Source organism: Pimephales promelas, chromosome 21, assembly GCF_988280905.1.
Source record: "Pimephales promelas chromosome 21, fPimPro1.hap1.1, whole genome shotgun sequence".
NCBI lineage: Eukaryota > Metazoa > Chordata > Actinopteri > Cypriniformes > Leuciscidae > Pimephales > Pimephales promelas.
Window position 1 is genome coordinate 18,879,821 of NC_142789.1, and position 15,947 is coordinate 18,895,767.

The 15,947-nt window shown below is 37.3% G+C and overlaps 1 protein-coding gene across 5 annotated transcripts; it reads right to left on the bottom strand.

Moving 5' to 3' along the window:
- Nucleotides 1–3,133: 3,133 nt before the first annotated feature.
- On the bottom strand, nt 3,134–12,530 carry mdm4 (MDM4 regulator of p53). 5 transcript variants are annotated; one of them, XM_089124842.1, is made up of 11 exons: nt 12,375–12,530; nt 11,724–11,821; nt 10,650–10,724; nt 10,405–10,538; nt 9,154–9,203; nt 8,621–8,685; nt 6,494–6,599; nt 6,221–6,381; nt 5,890–6,063; nt 5,722–5,808; nt 3,134–5,198 (listed from the first exon to the last, which is right to left on the bottom strand). In XM_089124842.1, exons 2-11 carry the CDS (start codon nt 11,805–11,807, stop codon nt 4,635–4,637), a joined length of 1,500 nt encoding a protein of 499 aa, XP_088980968.1. In that variant the 5' UTR covers nt 11,808–11,821; nt 12,375–12,530; the 3' UTR covers nt 3,134–4,634. The 5 variants fall into 5 exon arrangements, with proteins under 5 accessions (XP_088980968.1, XP_088980966.1, XP_039550673.2 ...); XM_089124840.1 differs by having other exon boundaries at nt 5,890–6,078; XM_039694739.2 differs by having other exon boundaries at nt 5,722–5,790; nt 12,375–12,529.
- Nucleotides 12,531–15,947: the final 3,417 nt, after the last annotated feature.

Sequence of the window (15,947 nt, forward strand, 5' to 3'; positions counted from 1 at the left end):
AGCAACACTTTTTGCAATGTCATACAAAACTTTTCAGGCAACATACGTTCAAGACCAGGCCAGCAGTGAACGCTTTAAACGTCCTGTTTCTCTCTTTTTCCTTTCCTTTAAAGCATTCCCATTTTCAAAGCCAGGAAGCAGTTTTGTGGAACGATGATAGAAAAATTGATTGTGAAATCTATTTAGTGTGGCTATCGATTTCCCCATAAGGGGAAGGAAGGCAGACCGTGTGAGTAGGATAATGGAATATGGAACGGGGGAGCAAGGGCCCAGAAATGGGAAGTGACACTGGTTAATGGAGTAGAACTGGGCTGTTTTAGGTAGGGCATGAGAGCGTGTGCACATATATCCATGTGAGAGGTCTCCACGTCTACTATAACACTCCACATTCAGCTCTGCATTTCAACTCATCTATATTGAAAGAATAAATACAATTTTGGTGATAATTTATATTTCGGTTTCAAATAAACGCTGTTCTTTTAAACCACGTAAACTAGACTGGAGTAATGACGCTGAAAATTCAGCTTTGCATTCATAAGTTTCATTTTAAAATGTTCAAATAGAAAACTTATTTTAAATAGAAATCTTATTTCACAATATTACTGTCTTACTGTATTTTTGATCAAATAAATGCAGCCTTGGTGAACATGAGACCTTTCTTAAAAAAATAAAAGGAAAAAAGGCCCTAAACTTTAAGTGAAAGGTGCAGCCGCAGCCTTGTACCTTAAATGGTTAGTTCACCCCCCCAAAACAAATTCTGTCATTAATTACTCACCCTTGTTTCATTCAAAACCGGTAAGAGTTTCATTAATCTTCCGAACACAAATTGAGATTTTTCTGATGAAATCTGAGAGATTTCTGTCACACTTTTGACACTTTTGACACAACAATCCATTTATGAACTTTTTGAAGCATCAAAGTGGCATAGTGAAACAAATCCGTGATTTGAGCGGTTTAGTTAATTTTTTCGGAGACACGATAACTTTATTTGATGAACAGATTTTAGGATTTTAATCACTTATAAAGGCTTAGGGGTGGTGATGGCGCAGTGGGTAAGACACATGCCTTTGGTGTGAGACCCGGGTTCGAATCCACTGTGAGACACCAATGTGTCCCTGAGCAAGACACTTAACCCCTAGTTGCTCCAGAGGTGTGCGACCTCTGACATATATAGAAATTGTAAGTCTCTTTGGATAAAAACGTCAGCTAAATGAATAAATGTAAATGTATAAACGTTAATCAGTGAACATAAACTGAAGCTCAACTGAGCTTGCTTGACACATGAGAACAAACCTTATTGGTTTCTGCAGAAGCTCAAAAGTGATGTGTAACACATGAGAATGAACCTCATTGGTTCTCCCACGTCAAGCGAACATGCTTGAGCTTTCGTTTACCACGACTAATTTAAGAGTTGATGAATTTTAAAAGCCTAAATTTAATCTGCTCGTCATATCAAGCAACCGTGTCTCTTCAGAAAATTTGGACTAAACCACTCAATTATGGATTAGTTTAACAATCTCTTTATGAACTTTTTGAAGCATCAAAGTGGTAGATGCGTAATGGAGGGATGGGAATCTCTCAGATTTCATCAAATAGATCTTCTTTTGTGTTTTTTTTTATGAAGATGAAAGTCTTAGGGGTTTGGAAAGACATCAGGGTGAGTAAATAATGACATCATTTTTGAAATCTATTTGAAATCATTTGCAGTTATTTAAAAAGTCTTACCATGATGTATAAGTGAAAACAATGAGACATCATTCCTCCTGTGTGGCTGTGGCGTATGACTCATTGTACAGGCAGATCTAAGCTGTGTCATTAGCAGCCAATGAATCAAGCTATTTCAGGATTTCTAATATTTCTAATATCAATTCACGTTATTGCCTCTGCATTCATGACAGCAATTGATGAATTTTTGAGCCAGACAGTACCAAAAATATTCAACAGCCTGAAAATGCTACCGAGCAACTTGGGAATATGTGATCGAATAGTTCCTTCATGAATTGTCAACACCAATTTCTCAAACAACACCTTAAAGGCAAATAATGCACAAATGCTGGGTTGTTTTAACCCAATTTTGGGTCAAATATGGACAAACTCAAACATTGGGTTACAAATGTCATTTAAAAATGTAACCCAATGGCTGGGTTTGTCCATATTTGACCCAAAATGAGGTTAAAACAACCCAGCATATTTTAAGAGTGTATAAGACATCTTGGAGAAAAATACCTAAAGACAAAGCTCATTAACATGTCAGCCTGGCTCCTGCATAAACAAGGAGATAGAATTAATAAACCACAAAAAGGGGAAAAATAATTACAAACAATGAGTTTCTTCTTCATTATGAGATCACAAAGCATGACAAATGCAAAGAAAATGTCAAATTGAAGCTTGAAACGCTAAGGGCTCCTAACTGTCTCGTCCTTCTACTTGTGACTAGTGATATGGCAAAGGACATTGAGCTGATTATGTGTGAACCTCTCAGCAGCCAGCCACTGCCAGTTTAACAGATCCAACCTGATGGTAGGCCCATTAAGACAAAGACCTGAGATGGTGAGAGATTAGAGGTGTGATTAGAGGAAGAACCTAATTACCCTTCAGCATGGAGACTCACCCCTCGAGACACTTTCGTTATTGATTTCCAGTTACATCACTGCTTCTATTGGACAGGCCTGACGGACAGAAACAAGCAGAATTTCATGTTAAGTACATGTTCACAGTCTTCAGACACACCAAGAATTTGACCAACATTTCGATGTCCAGAATATGCATCATATTCTGAGTGACATGGCGCGCACCTGTAATCCGAGCCACTGGGAGTTTGAGGCCAAGAAACATAAAAGCCAGATGAACAAACTGGCTTTTATGTTTATAAAACTAAACAAATTTAAATTGTTGGGTTATGCAAAAGCTCCAAAGCCAGGCCAACCTCAAAAGGCAGCATAGAATTATGTTAGCCTCCCAAAGATTTTCAAAATGATTCTCAAGAAACTAAAAGACTGTTACTGCCTCCTTGTGGTAGAAAAAAGTTGTATTTTTGTTACAGGTTGCATAACAAATAGATTTATGCTCTGAAATGCATGGTTGGAGTCAAAATAAAAATTCAGGAATGATGATGACTACAATGACCAGAGCATCCTTTCCATTGGATAGATTGTTTATTTTACATTTTAAAAACGAAAGAAAAAACAAAACAAAAGTACTGCTCAGACTAAATCTAAAAAGAAACAATGTTTGGAAAACAAACAAAAACTTCATTATAACGTCATTGGCTTAGAATGAATTTCATTTAGGTTCCATAATATGAGGCATAATGGCAGTGAAATAGCAGTATTTATACCACACAAGAAAGTTCAGGTAAATTTGGATGGGATTGTAATAAATCCTCCGCATCCTCAAAAGGTAAATAACACAGCATTAATTAGAAACGAGCAAAGCAAGTCCCATGCGTTTACTGCATGTGAAAAGCTATTTCGCCCTCTGGTGGCTGAGAACAACAGAATTCCTTTATGGCTGCACTTACATAATACACAACAGAGACTGAATCCACTTTGTTATGGGAAACAACTCGTTATTAAGAAAAGCAATAACCCTAGAGGACAATAACCATAAATTCCCACATAACAGAAGCGCTCTGGTAAATTTCAAGGCAAACAATACAGATTAACTTTCTGCAAAATAAAGCAATATTTAAAAAAGTATGGCAGACATTGCTTTCAAAACACTTTTTTGTCCCATAAACATCATCTTAACCTTCATAAAAGAAGAACATGTTCCTTTACCTTCATTAAAGAAGAACACTTGTGTGTTTGGTTGACAGGAAATCTGAATTAGAAGGAAACACTCCTCAATCATACATCATATCTATTCAGCTATAGAATAAACAAACAAAACAAAGGAACAAGTAGCCAAGCATCATAAGCAACCGAAGGGTTTGGAAGGAAAAACCGTGGATATTGGTCTAATTCCACTTTTGTATTGTACCGCCTCTACATCCAAAGGTGTTTTAATACTTCACAATCTGTAATATAATTGGTTCTTCTCATAGCACAGGAATGACTTGGAACTGTTGACTGGTCACTCTATTAGATGCCATCTACAAAAAAAAATAAAGTTTATAAATAAATAAATATTCCCATTTAATCAGTTTCAAGCAGCACCTGTCTAAAGAAAAACCTTTCACCAGGTCAACTTAAGTGATGCTTTGGTTAAGTGCCAGAAACCCACAAGGGGAAAAATCTTTTAAAATAAAAGTAAAACCAAAGTTTGTCAAGTACATTGAAAGGCATTTTAAATGTGCTACTACAAACTGAGCGGACTGTACAGACGTTAGGATCTTAATTATGCATATCTTCACAATAAGGCAGTAGCAAACTGTCTTCAGCCAAGTTACGATAACAAAACAATGGCGAACGATCAATACGAGGGCAGTTTCTTTAAATTAGATTCTGTACATTATTTATACTCGATTTGTACTTTACAATAAAATTATTATAGATACATTGTACTATTTTCATTTCAGCCCAGCAACCGTTTGTCAATTTCCCTGCCTCCTTGCGTATATATTGTGTATACAAACATGTTAAAGTAGCAAGCGAGTGCGTTCAATACATGTGTGCGCCTTTAAGATGTTTCGGTCATGCTATGAAGGTTTTGATGACCTTCTGTATAACCTGGCCACAGCCCGGGCAAGGAGCGTGAAATTTGTGCAGCTTGCGGGCACAGGGAAAACAGGTGATCAGATGAGCTGTGCGGCCATGGATGATATTGCCGTTTCGCGGCCGCACTCGGCACAGCTTGCAGGGTTCTAGCAAGGCCTCGGGTTGGCATTCCGTCTCCATGTCCAGCGTGTCCTGGCTGTCACCCTCTGAGCTCTCCTGTAAGTGGGGGTGAAGCTGGGAAGGACCCTTTCCTTTTGACGACGAAGCGGATGATGGGGGGATGTTTCTAGAGATGAGGTGCGAGGGGAGGACGACAGGGTCAGACACAGTCCTAAGGCAGTCAGGCATGTCGATTCCATCATCCTCTTCGTCTTCCTCCCTCTCAGGACGTGAAATGCATGCGGGGATGTCTGGAACAGAGATGGAGTGTACGAGACGAGGACAATCCTTGTACCAGTCTTTCCGCAGAGCCCAGCAGCGCATGCAGTACCGTTGAAGAGGGGTGTTAAATTTGCGACACTCTGAGCACTGCCATGCATCCTGCCAGAAGATAAGGTCATTTGAATAAGTTGTGCCTTTTATCCATGTATAACTATTTTTAAAAATAATAATAATAATAAAAAAAATAGAAACATGATCAACTTATATGTAATCAAACAATATTTATAATACACCCTAAGATTATTTTTTTTCATTCTTACTTTTGGGGTCTACAAGATTTTATTGAACAAGACATTAAATTCACCAAAAATTGGAATTTTAAATAAATCCTGAAATAAAATATATCACTGTATTCACAAAAAATATTAACCAGCACAACTGTATTTTCAACATTGATAATAAAAAGAAATGTTTCTTGAGCCCCAAATCAGCATTTAAGAATAAGAGTAATGATGCTGAAAATGTTCCTTTGCAATCACAAAAATAAATATTAAATAACTTTCACAATATTACTGTATTTTATCACATAAATGAAGCCTTGGTGAGAGTAAAATATTCATAAAAAAAAAAAAAAAAACTTAATATACAATTTTCCAAAAGGATTTCCTGATGATATGTCTACCTGTGTGGAGATTTCAGTATCGGTGTCATCACTTAAACACTGAGAGTCATCATCCTGTTCGTCTTGCATCTGAAAGTGCATTTTAAGCTGCTGGTTATGATGAGTCCATCATCTTAAAACGATAGTCAGTGAAGAAGAAGAAGAAAAAAAAGAAGCAAGTAACGTTACCTTCCTGTCATCGTTATTGTCTTTCCTGGTCTCCTCTTCTTCACGTGGAGACTCTGCATCACTTCCCTGCTCAAGCACCGCCTCCTTCATCTCCACACTCACTTGCTCGCTTTCTGCCTCATTTAGGAACCAAAGATCATCTGTGGTGTCAGAAACGATGGCCGTGTCCTCATCCTGTACAGGAGAGAGCTGTTCCCTCAGTCTAGTTGTGTGACAGTCTCACTACATTTACTTGACTACAATAAGACTATAGTACTTAGAACTCAAAGTTCTTCTTCATGAATAAGAAAATAGCCATTTGAATTACATTCTGGCGAGCTTGCCCTCTTACTTGATTGGTGTGAATATCAGTTGAGCCATTGCTTCGGCGAGTGTAATTACTTCGCAGGTTACCCAGAAACCACCAGGGCAACCCAGAAAGGTCCCACTCATCCAGAGTCACATCCAGCTTTGGCCGTTTGCAAGCAGACCTGGGTAAGCCGTCTGAGGAGTCTGTCAGGATAGAGAGGTGTCTGATCTTTAAATACATATTACAATTGCAAGTCATGTTAGTCTTTACTTTATCTGTCTAATGTGGATGCAGTGTTTGTTGGTTCATGCTGACCTTCATCAGGATCGCGTGGCCTGCGCTGTGAGCCGCTCTGTGTTGCGCCAGTGCTGGTGCTGCCAGCAATGAGAGCCTGTCCAGAGCTAATCGACCCACTGGACACCTACACAGTAAGGAAAAAGCAGAATAAGCACATAGTAATGACGTGACACTCGGTAGGACGGCAGTTCCTTCACAGCAGGTGCCCGTGGGTGGGGTGATAAAAGGCCACGTCCTCACAAGTAGAGGGAAGGGGAAAATAATAGGAATTTTCAAAAAAAAAGTTTTTAAACACCATTGCTGCTGTATTGTTTTGTAAAGTGAATTGCAAATGGAGTGGCAGCAAACAAAGACACATCTGGTACCCAAATAATAATATCACACCACTAATGCGTAATATTGGATGGAAAAAAGCCAATCCAAAATCATAACACCTTTTCAAGTTCATATTAATAGCATAAATCACAAAGCACATTTCTATTTAAAGTCCTATGAATAGCACGAATGCATGACGGTACCAATGACATCATCCCAGACTGCTGTTCCCAACCCCACCTAACTTCATTCAGCCAGCACACAACCGTAAGGTGTTAAATGTGGAAGGGTGTATGAGGGGTGAAGAGGGCCAGTGAACTGAGAAGGAAGCTGCAGTCCTTCCGAAAGAAGCAGCGACGCAGAGAAGGAAACTCTGAGCGACAAACAGAGACAGGTACTCTGTCCCCCAGCAGCCAGGCCCATGCTGGTGGCTTCTCCAGAAGGACCACCAGGCCAGGCCGGCAGTGGGGAAGTACAGAGACGGTGCCACTCTGTACAGAAACGGCTGGTGGAGACAGCTGCCACCCTCCCCTTCATGGCAAACAGTCTATTGATCACGATGCAATTCTCCACACAAAAATGCATTGCAGCAAAACTTTGAGCAACTACAGTGGAAAGAAAGGATGTGAAAGGTTGGGGAGACAATCACTACATAGAGAGTAAATAAAAAAGGGGAAAGCTGTTTAAAATGGTCACTGTGAGTACTGCATGTTGAAATAAAGCAATCACTTGATAACCTAAATCATTTTTTAAAAGCAAAAGAAAACCAAAAATGCCCTGTACAATGCACTTTTATCAGCCTTAAAGGATTAGTTCACTTTTGAAAAAACTTTTGCTGATAATTTACTCACCCCCATCTCATCCAAGATGTCCATGTCTTTCTTTCCTCAGTCGAAAAGAAATTAAGGTTTTTGATGAAAACATTCCAGGATTTTTCTCCATATAATGGACTTCAATGGGAACCAGACGGTACGAGCTCCAAACAACAGTTAATAACAGTTTCAGATGCAGCTTCAAATGTCTTTAAACGACACCAGACGATGAATAAGGGTCTTATCATGCAAAACGATCGGTTATTTCAAAACTTATTCCAAAAATGTAACTTTTCTAAGGACAAATGCTAGCCTTGCTCTATTCTGTGAGGCGCGTTTGCAACGTCACGTAATACGTAATTACGTTCAAAAGGTCACGGGCAACGTAGCCGGAAATACAGAATCAAAATCGTCCGACATCGTTGTTTTACCTTTTAATTCCTTTTTTGTAAACGGCGTTTGAGTTAGTTTGCACGTTCAACTATTCGTTCAACTTGTAAACACTCTGACTCTGTACTTCTGGCTACGTCGCCCGTGACCTTTTGAACGTAATTACGTAATACGTGGCGTTGCAAACGCGCCTCACAGAATAGAGCAAGGCTAGCATTTGTCCTTAGAAAAGTTACATTTTTGGAATAAGCTTTGAAATAACCGATCGTTTCGCATGATAAGACCCTTATTCATCGTCTGGTGTCGTTTAAAGACATTTGAAGCTGAAACTGTTATAACTGTCGTTTGGACCTCAGACCGTTTGGTTCCCATGTAAGTCCATTATATGGAGAAAAATCCTGGAATGTTTTCATCAAAAACCTTAATTTCTTTTCGACTGAGGAAAGAAAGACATGGACATCTTGGATGACATGGGGGTGAGTAAATTATCAGCAAAAGTTTTTTCAAAAGTGAACTAATCCTTTAACAATTTATCACAAAAAGATTCCATTTGATTTTCTGACCAATTGTTTGCCATGAAGAGGAGTTACGAACACTGTTTCTCCTGTGCACCATGCTGTAGTTTTACCTGACCAGGATCTTCACTTGGAGACTCATTAGAATCCTTGCCGACAGAAAGATTCTTTGCTGCATCTGTATTTCAAATAAGACATAGTAACAAAACAAAACAAAAGAAAAAAAACGCCCTTTATTCACCAAGCACACGTCAATCACACTTGGCCCCGACTTAATGCCGTAATCAGTGGTGGAAAATGCAATATTGTTGCAGAACGTTTTTATTATTATTTTATTTAACTTTTTTTTTTTTTTAAATCAAGTTTCTTAAGTTCCTGTATGAGGATTGCACAGTACACTAACCTGATAATAAAAATTAAAAAGCTGAAACCATATATAAACAAGTTTTTACATACCTACTGTAGGATACACATCACATTCAGACATACAAACACACACGCACACCTCAAAATGAAAGGTGGGGGTAATCAAAATGAGAGAAAGCAAGACAATGAAAGTGCTAAAAGACAGAGTGACAAGTCTGTGAGACATTTTTATACTCCAGATCATTCAAAATAAATTCAACAACAAGAAGGATGGACTTACCCGCATTATTCAAAATAAACAAATTCCTCTTCAACATCTCATACACAGGGCTACGAAAGGCAGAAAAGAAAGACGTAAATACCTAAAATATGTTGATTTCTCTAAATAACACAAAAGTTAATGCATCAGTGAAAGCAATTCATCAGCCAGTGTATGTGGTATATCCAAGTTTTCAGAGTTGGTTGTTAAAGTTCACCCACACAGGGGAAAAAAAAACCCCAGATATTTCTCAAAACATGTCATTCAAATACAACTTGCCATTTTGAGTCTAAGGTTTTGATTGTATTGAAAATGAAATCAGAGATGATTTATTATTTACAGAGTTTTATACTATTGTTGTGATCATCTTGTCTGGATGAGTTTTGTACACTGTACAAAATGGATTTAACAGGTAAGATTTAACACATTAATCTCAATTCAATATGTCACCGTAATTATGTGTTCAAACAAATCTATATAAAAAGTGTAAAATAAATATATAACGTTACATTATTATCAATTAAATGTCACTTAATACTTAACTTGTTCGTTCGCCTTTGGCTCAAAGCTACTTGCTGATAACTTTTCTTCGTGGAAGCTTCACATTTATTTTAAGTGAGTGAGAAAATATTTCAACTCAAAATAATAATTTGAGGCCAATTATTTGCCAGACGTAGTTTTGGTATTGGGGTCAAGTTAACTTGCCTTGCGTTCGCTATAAGTTACAACAGTGGGTGATGGTCACACAAGATAATCGGCAGATTTGAAGTGTTTCCCCTTATTGCAGTGACTTTTTGTGCATGTTCAGCAAGTTTCCCACAGGACTTTTGTAAAAACCTAAATATGACCACTCCTTAGTTTTGAACCACTTAAAAGGCTGAAAAATGGTCACTGCCTTCCACTATTCCTTCTTGAATAAAAAACACCCAACTTTGTGGGCCTGCGTCAGACAGTGGACATGAATTATAGTGAGTTATAAAAATAGTGACAATCAAACACGGTTTTAATGATACTTAAATTTTAAGTGAAAATACTAACCGTCAGTACATTTTATCGTGGTTTATAGTGAAACCAGTAATCCCATCACTAAAAGGAGGAGTGAGCAATTTCTGAGAAACACTAGTGAAGTGGATAGGGCCGGGCACCAAACAATACAACAAATTTACATCTAGATATTGTCAGCCATTGATGTCACCAGCTGACTTGAATGAGCGAGAGCCGACTATTTTCTCTTCCATTTAAATCTCTTCTGATTGGTAGCTATGAGCTCACCTGGGGTTCTTAACGGAAAAGCTCCCCACTTCCAGTAGTTCACCGAGTGGGTCATCTTGACAGTGGACGATGTGTTGTCTCTGTTTGTCATACAGCTGCTTCATCATGATGTACTGACCCAGGTAGTGCATGACCTAATAAAAAACACAGCCATTTTTAAACATACCTTTCCAGGCAAGTTCAAAAACTCTTAATATCTACAGCATTCGTCAATCTGTAAAGGTCACTTTGTACACACTCCTCACCTCCTTCAGAGTAAACACCTCCTCTTGAGCACCTGCTACTCTCAGGATCTGCAGTAGAGGAGCTCTGGGGTGTACCTGGGGGGTTCAAATACATGAATTTCTAAGGTCTCTAAATTATCAACTTGATCAAATCTTTGCTGAAAGACCTGTTGCATACAATCTACTACATGCCCTCTGATTGAGAGTTCAGGCTTTTAAGTAAGTAAAAGTATAGTATAATTGTAAAAATGTGGTTATGGTACACATGTCAATTTTGCTGTGAAATCTTTAATAAGCTTCATAAAGTTAACTTTTATGTTGTCAGTAATATTTGAAGTACTGGACCGAAGCGATTTAGGTTTACTGATAACACTTAACAATAAAGTTTCATTTGTTAATATTATTTAACCACATTAGTTAGCATGAATTAAGAATGAGCAATAATTTTACAGCATTTATTAATCTTAATCAATGTTAGACTCAGCATTTACTAATACATTTTTATGATCAAAAGTTGTATCTGTTAAAATGAATGCACTGTAAAATAATATGAACATCTGTATTAACTGACGTTAACAAAGGTTAATAAATGTTGTAAAAATATATTGCTTGTTAAAATGTAATTGTATTTACATATAAAATATGACACAATAGGCTTGTAAGAAAAACATATTTGTACATCTCTTGTACTTGTACAATCAATGTATTACATTATATATTTTGCATCAAAGAAATTGAAACCATTTAAATACAATCTTTATAAGACAACTGCTTATTTAATTGGATTTTGTGGATGTAGTCTGTTATAAAAGTGTCATTGATTTACATAAGTTATCAGAATTTCAACTTTAGGCCATAGAAATATCAGCAATTGCAGAAAATTGTATATTTTTGCACAGTTTGGGTCATATTCTTGCTTTATCATACTATGAAACAGCATGATGCAGCAAATATGACACAAAACGTAAAACCAAAAAAATATATATTTTTTCAATCTTTTTTTTTTCCATCACTTCAAATTGTTCACTAAACTGTTCCATTTGAAAAAGAAGTATGAGAGTTAATATAGAGTGAATATGCATATTTGTTGCTCACCTGAGTCCCTTCCCCGGGAAGAGTCCTGCATGAAGAGCTTGACCCCGTCAACTGAGATATTGACGAAGATGACAGCGAGGTCATGATTTAATCAATAACTGTGAGGAAAAACATTAGATTTAAACCAAACAACGCCAATGTCTAATGTATTAACATTAAATATACCAACACAGGGTTGTGTATCAAAACCTAGGGAGCTGTCTATCTAAACAACATTTTGGGTATCATAGATAAGTAGCATAGGTGCATCTTTGTTCAAAACAAGGATGACAGCTCAATAGAAATACAATACATCCAGTGCACCCAAGCACCTGTAAACAATGTTTAAAAATGAAAATGCAAAACTACTGTTTTCCATGAGGGCGTCACAATGTAACGTTAGCTGTCAGCTAACGACTTAACACTAACATTTCTGTCATTTCACGCGCATAGAAACACGCTTAAGATTGAAATGACGTAACTTACCATTATCCTAGTTCGGGCATGTGGATAATAAGATCAATTGTGATAGTTGGTTGGATAAAATTCAATTATCTATTCCGTGGCTGAAACAATAATGCTAAGCTAAAGCGCGCAAGCTATTAACTTAGCCCGCGACATTCAGAAGCATGAGACCCCGCGTGATAGTGCTGGTATTGTACTCACACTCACCGTGTTATCTGTGAACGATTACATGGTTTCTGGATTTTAAAGAATAAGAGTTTGTGCAAAGAAGGGAGAGATGTGAGGGTTTTTTTTTTTTTAAGTACAGTTGCAGTCAGTTGAAGTTGACGTAGTGCGTGTCGTCAGCACGGTTGCCAGTGCCAAAAGCAGTTCCCCGTTTCTAAATTCAAAAAGTTATACGTTTTGCCCAATGGCGGCGCTATAAAGACCCTTGTGTATATTTTACAGCATAATAGCCCTCACCGAGGCTCATCTTCAAATAAATAAATAAATATTTTTACACATATTTTCAAAAATATTTTCAGATGTCCACTTGAGTGGACAGCATGCATTTATGGCTTAAATGTATTAAGCATATATAATACAGTAATAACTGCAATATTGTGTGTATTTAACAAACTAATCAATAAAATCATATAAAAAGTATAAAATATATACAAAAAAATATATAAATGTGAAATATTGCAAAGGCAATTGAACTCTACAAGTTGAACTTTGCGTATCTTTGATATCAGAACACGAGGACGTGACTTAATCAGAAATCTCAACAGCCTGTCAAGGTAAAGTGGTGGAAACCCAACTTAGATGCTCCCTCCAGTGTAGCAGAATATGCAAGAATATTACCCTTATTAGCTGATAATTCTGATTATGTGCAAGACAGACACATTTCTAACATAGCCCTCCTCTGAGAAAAACCTTGCGACCTGTAATGAGCAGAGTTGGGGGTAACACGTTACAAGTTAAGTAACATGCATAGCACAACCGATTTAGTTTTTTACTGTTACGAGTAAAGTACAAGTAACATGCATACTTAATCAGATTACTTTTTGACCCAAGTAATGTATTACAAGCAACATGCCTTATATGTAAACAACACGTATTATGTAATCAGATTTTTTTAATGTTACAAGTAATGTATTACAAGTAGCCTAACACGTAATCAGATTACTTTTTGATCTAACAAGTAATGCATTACTTAATCAGATTACATTTTAATGTATGTATACACACACACACTCACCTGAAGGATTATTAGGAACACCTGTTGAATTTCAATTATCTAATCAACCAATCACATGGCAGTTGCAATGCATTTGCCTGGTCAAGAGGAGATCCTGAACTCCAAACTGAATGTCAGAATGGGAAAGAAAGCTTATTTAAGCAATTTTGAGCGTGGCATGGTTGTCGATGCCAGACGGGCCAGTGTGAGTATTTCACAATCTTCTCAGTTACTGGGATTTTCACGCATAACCATTTCTAGGGTTTATAAAGAATGGTGTGAAAATGGAAAAACATCCAGTATGCGGCAGTTCTGTGGGCGAAAATGCCTTGTTGATGCTAGAGGTCAGAGGAGAATGGGCCGACTGATTCAAGCTGATAGAAGAGCAACTTTCACTAACATAACCACTCGTTACAACCGAGGTATGCAGCAAAGCATTTGTGAAGCCAACACGCACAACCTTGAGGCGGATGGGCTACAACAGCAGAAGACCCCACCAGGTACCACTCATTTCCACTACAAATAGGAAAAAGAGGCTATGCAAGAGCTCACCAAAATTGGACAGTTGAAGACTGGAAAAATGTGGCCTGGTCAGATGAGTCTCGATTTCTATTGAGACATTCAGATGATAGAGTCAGAATTTGGCGTAAACAGAATGAGAACATGGATCCATAATGCCTTGTTACCACTATGCAAGCTGGTGGTGGAGGTGTAATGGTGTGGGGGATGTTTTCTTGGCACACTTTAGGCCCCTTAGTGCCAATTGGGCATCGTTTAAATGCCACGGCCTACCTGAGCATTGTTTCTGACCATGTCCATCCCTTTATGGCCACCGTGTATCCGTCCTCTGATGGCTACTTTCAGCAGGATAATGCACCATGTCACAAAGCTCAAATCATTTAGGTTTCTTGAACATGACGATGAGTTCACTGTACTAAAATGGCCCAGATTTGACGAGTGTTGTTTTACACTATAATAAATAATACAAGCTCCTTGAATGTCATGAAGAAAAAAGTAAGTCTAATCCAATCTGTTAATAAATAATAATAATAAAAAAATATTATATAGGCCATGTGTGTTAGATATAGGTATTATTTAATAAAAAATAAAAATCTAATGCTGCAACACATTCTCACCCCAAGGCGTCACCTTTTGACCATGCTTCAATATTTGACACTTTTAGACGCGAGTTACTGTAGATGATCCGATCCTACGGCGTCGGGTAGGTTTAGGTCTGGGGTAGGGGTAGGGCGTCATCTAACTGACGCTAAAGGGTGCCTAAAGCGTCAGATATTGGTCAAATGCTTACCAAGGCACTGGTTATATTGGAATTCAAACTGTTAAAGAAAGACATCATATAGGATGGATAGATAAGATTTTATGTGCATGAGGTAGTCAGACCTAAAAAAAAATATCAATAGTTTTTGTAGTAACACTTAATTTCTAAACAAATCATAGCTAACTGGCATATTCGTTCCTTTTTTAAAGGGGTTTAAAAATGGCATCACAAGAAACAAGGACTTGAGCCTCATTGTATTTCAAATTCTAATGGCTTTATTTATATATATATAGATTTGTATATATATATAGATTTATATATATAGTTTATATAATGACTTCAATTGCTTGATTATCCTTTTTTATATTTTTTTTTAGTTAAATTGAAACGACAGGACATAAAGAACAAGGCATTCCACATCATCATATCTTACAAAAAAGTAATGAAATCTTGAATGTGTGCACATCACACACATACATTACATAGATAATACACTTGAGTTAGTATAAAGTGATGAAATATGGGCATGACTGAATTCACTTTGACAAAAGAAAGCAAGAGTATAGAGAAAAACAGGCAAAGAGAGAGAGAGAGAGAGAGAGAGAGAGATAGAGCGTTGTTATGACACCTGATAAAATGAAAATGTATCGTTTTAATCCAATGAATCTGTTGCATAGTTTGAAGCAAGCTAAACTGATATTTCAGCATGATAGCGATTCTCACAAAAGGAGGGCTAAACAAAATCGGAATTTTCTACCCCGCCAATTAAAACACACACTGACTGTAGACACGGTTCATGATCTTTGAAAAGAAAGATCTTCTTTTCAAACACACACACATTGTTTTCTAAATCCAAGCGCACATTGACAATTAATGCACACTGACAATTAATAAAATGACAATTGAGCTGCTTATGGTGATTTTTTTTCCCATCATGCAGCATGAAGGTTGACACAGCTGGGTCAACTTTACATGAATACAGCATGGATCAAAATAAGCTCACTTCACACTTTGATGATGGAAAACAAACCAAATAAATGTGCACTAATTTCAATCAAGAACATGTTGGGTCAACTTCTCATCGTTGGACACAGATTCAGTAACAGTATATTCCCTATACTGTCACAGTATAGCCCTTAAATCTACATTACATTAGGTGAGCACATTCTGTCATCTAAAGAGAATGTAAACAGACAGGACACAGAGCATGAGGCTTTTTAGATTAACCCGTCAACATTTGATATCAAATTATTTAAAATAAACGTAAATCAGATTCACTTTT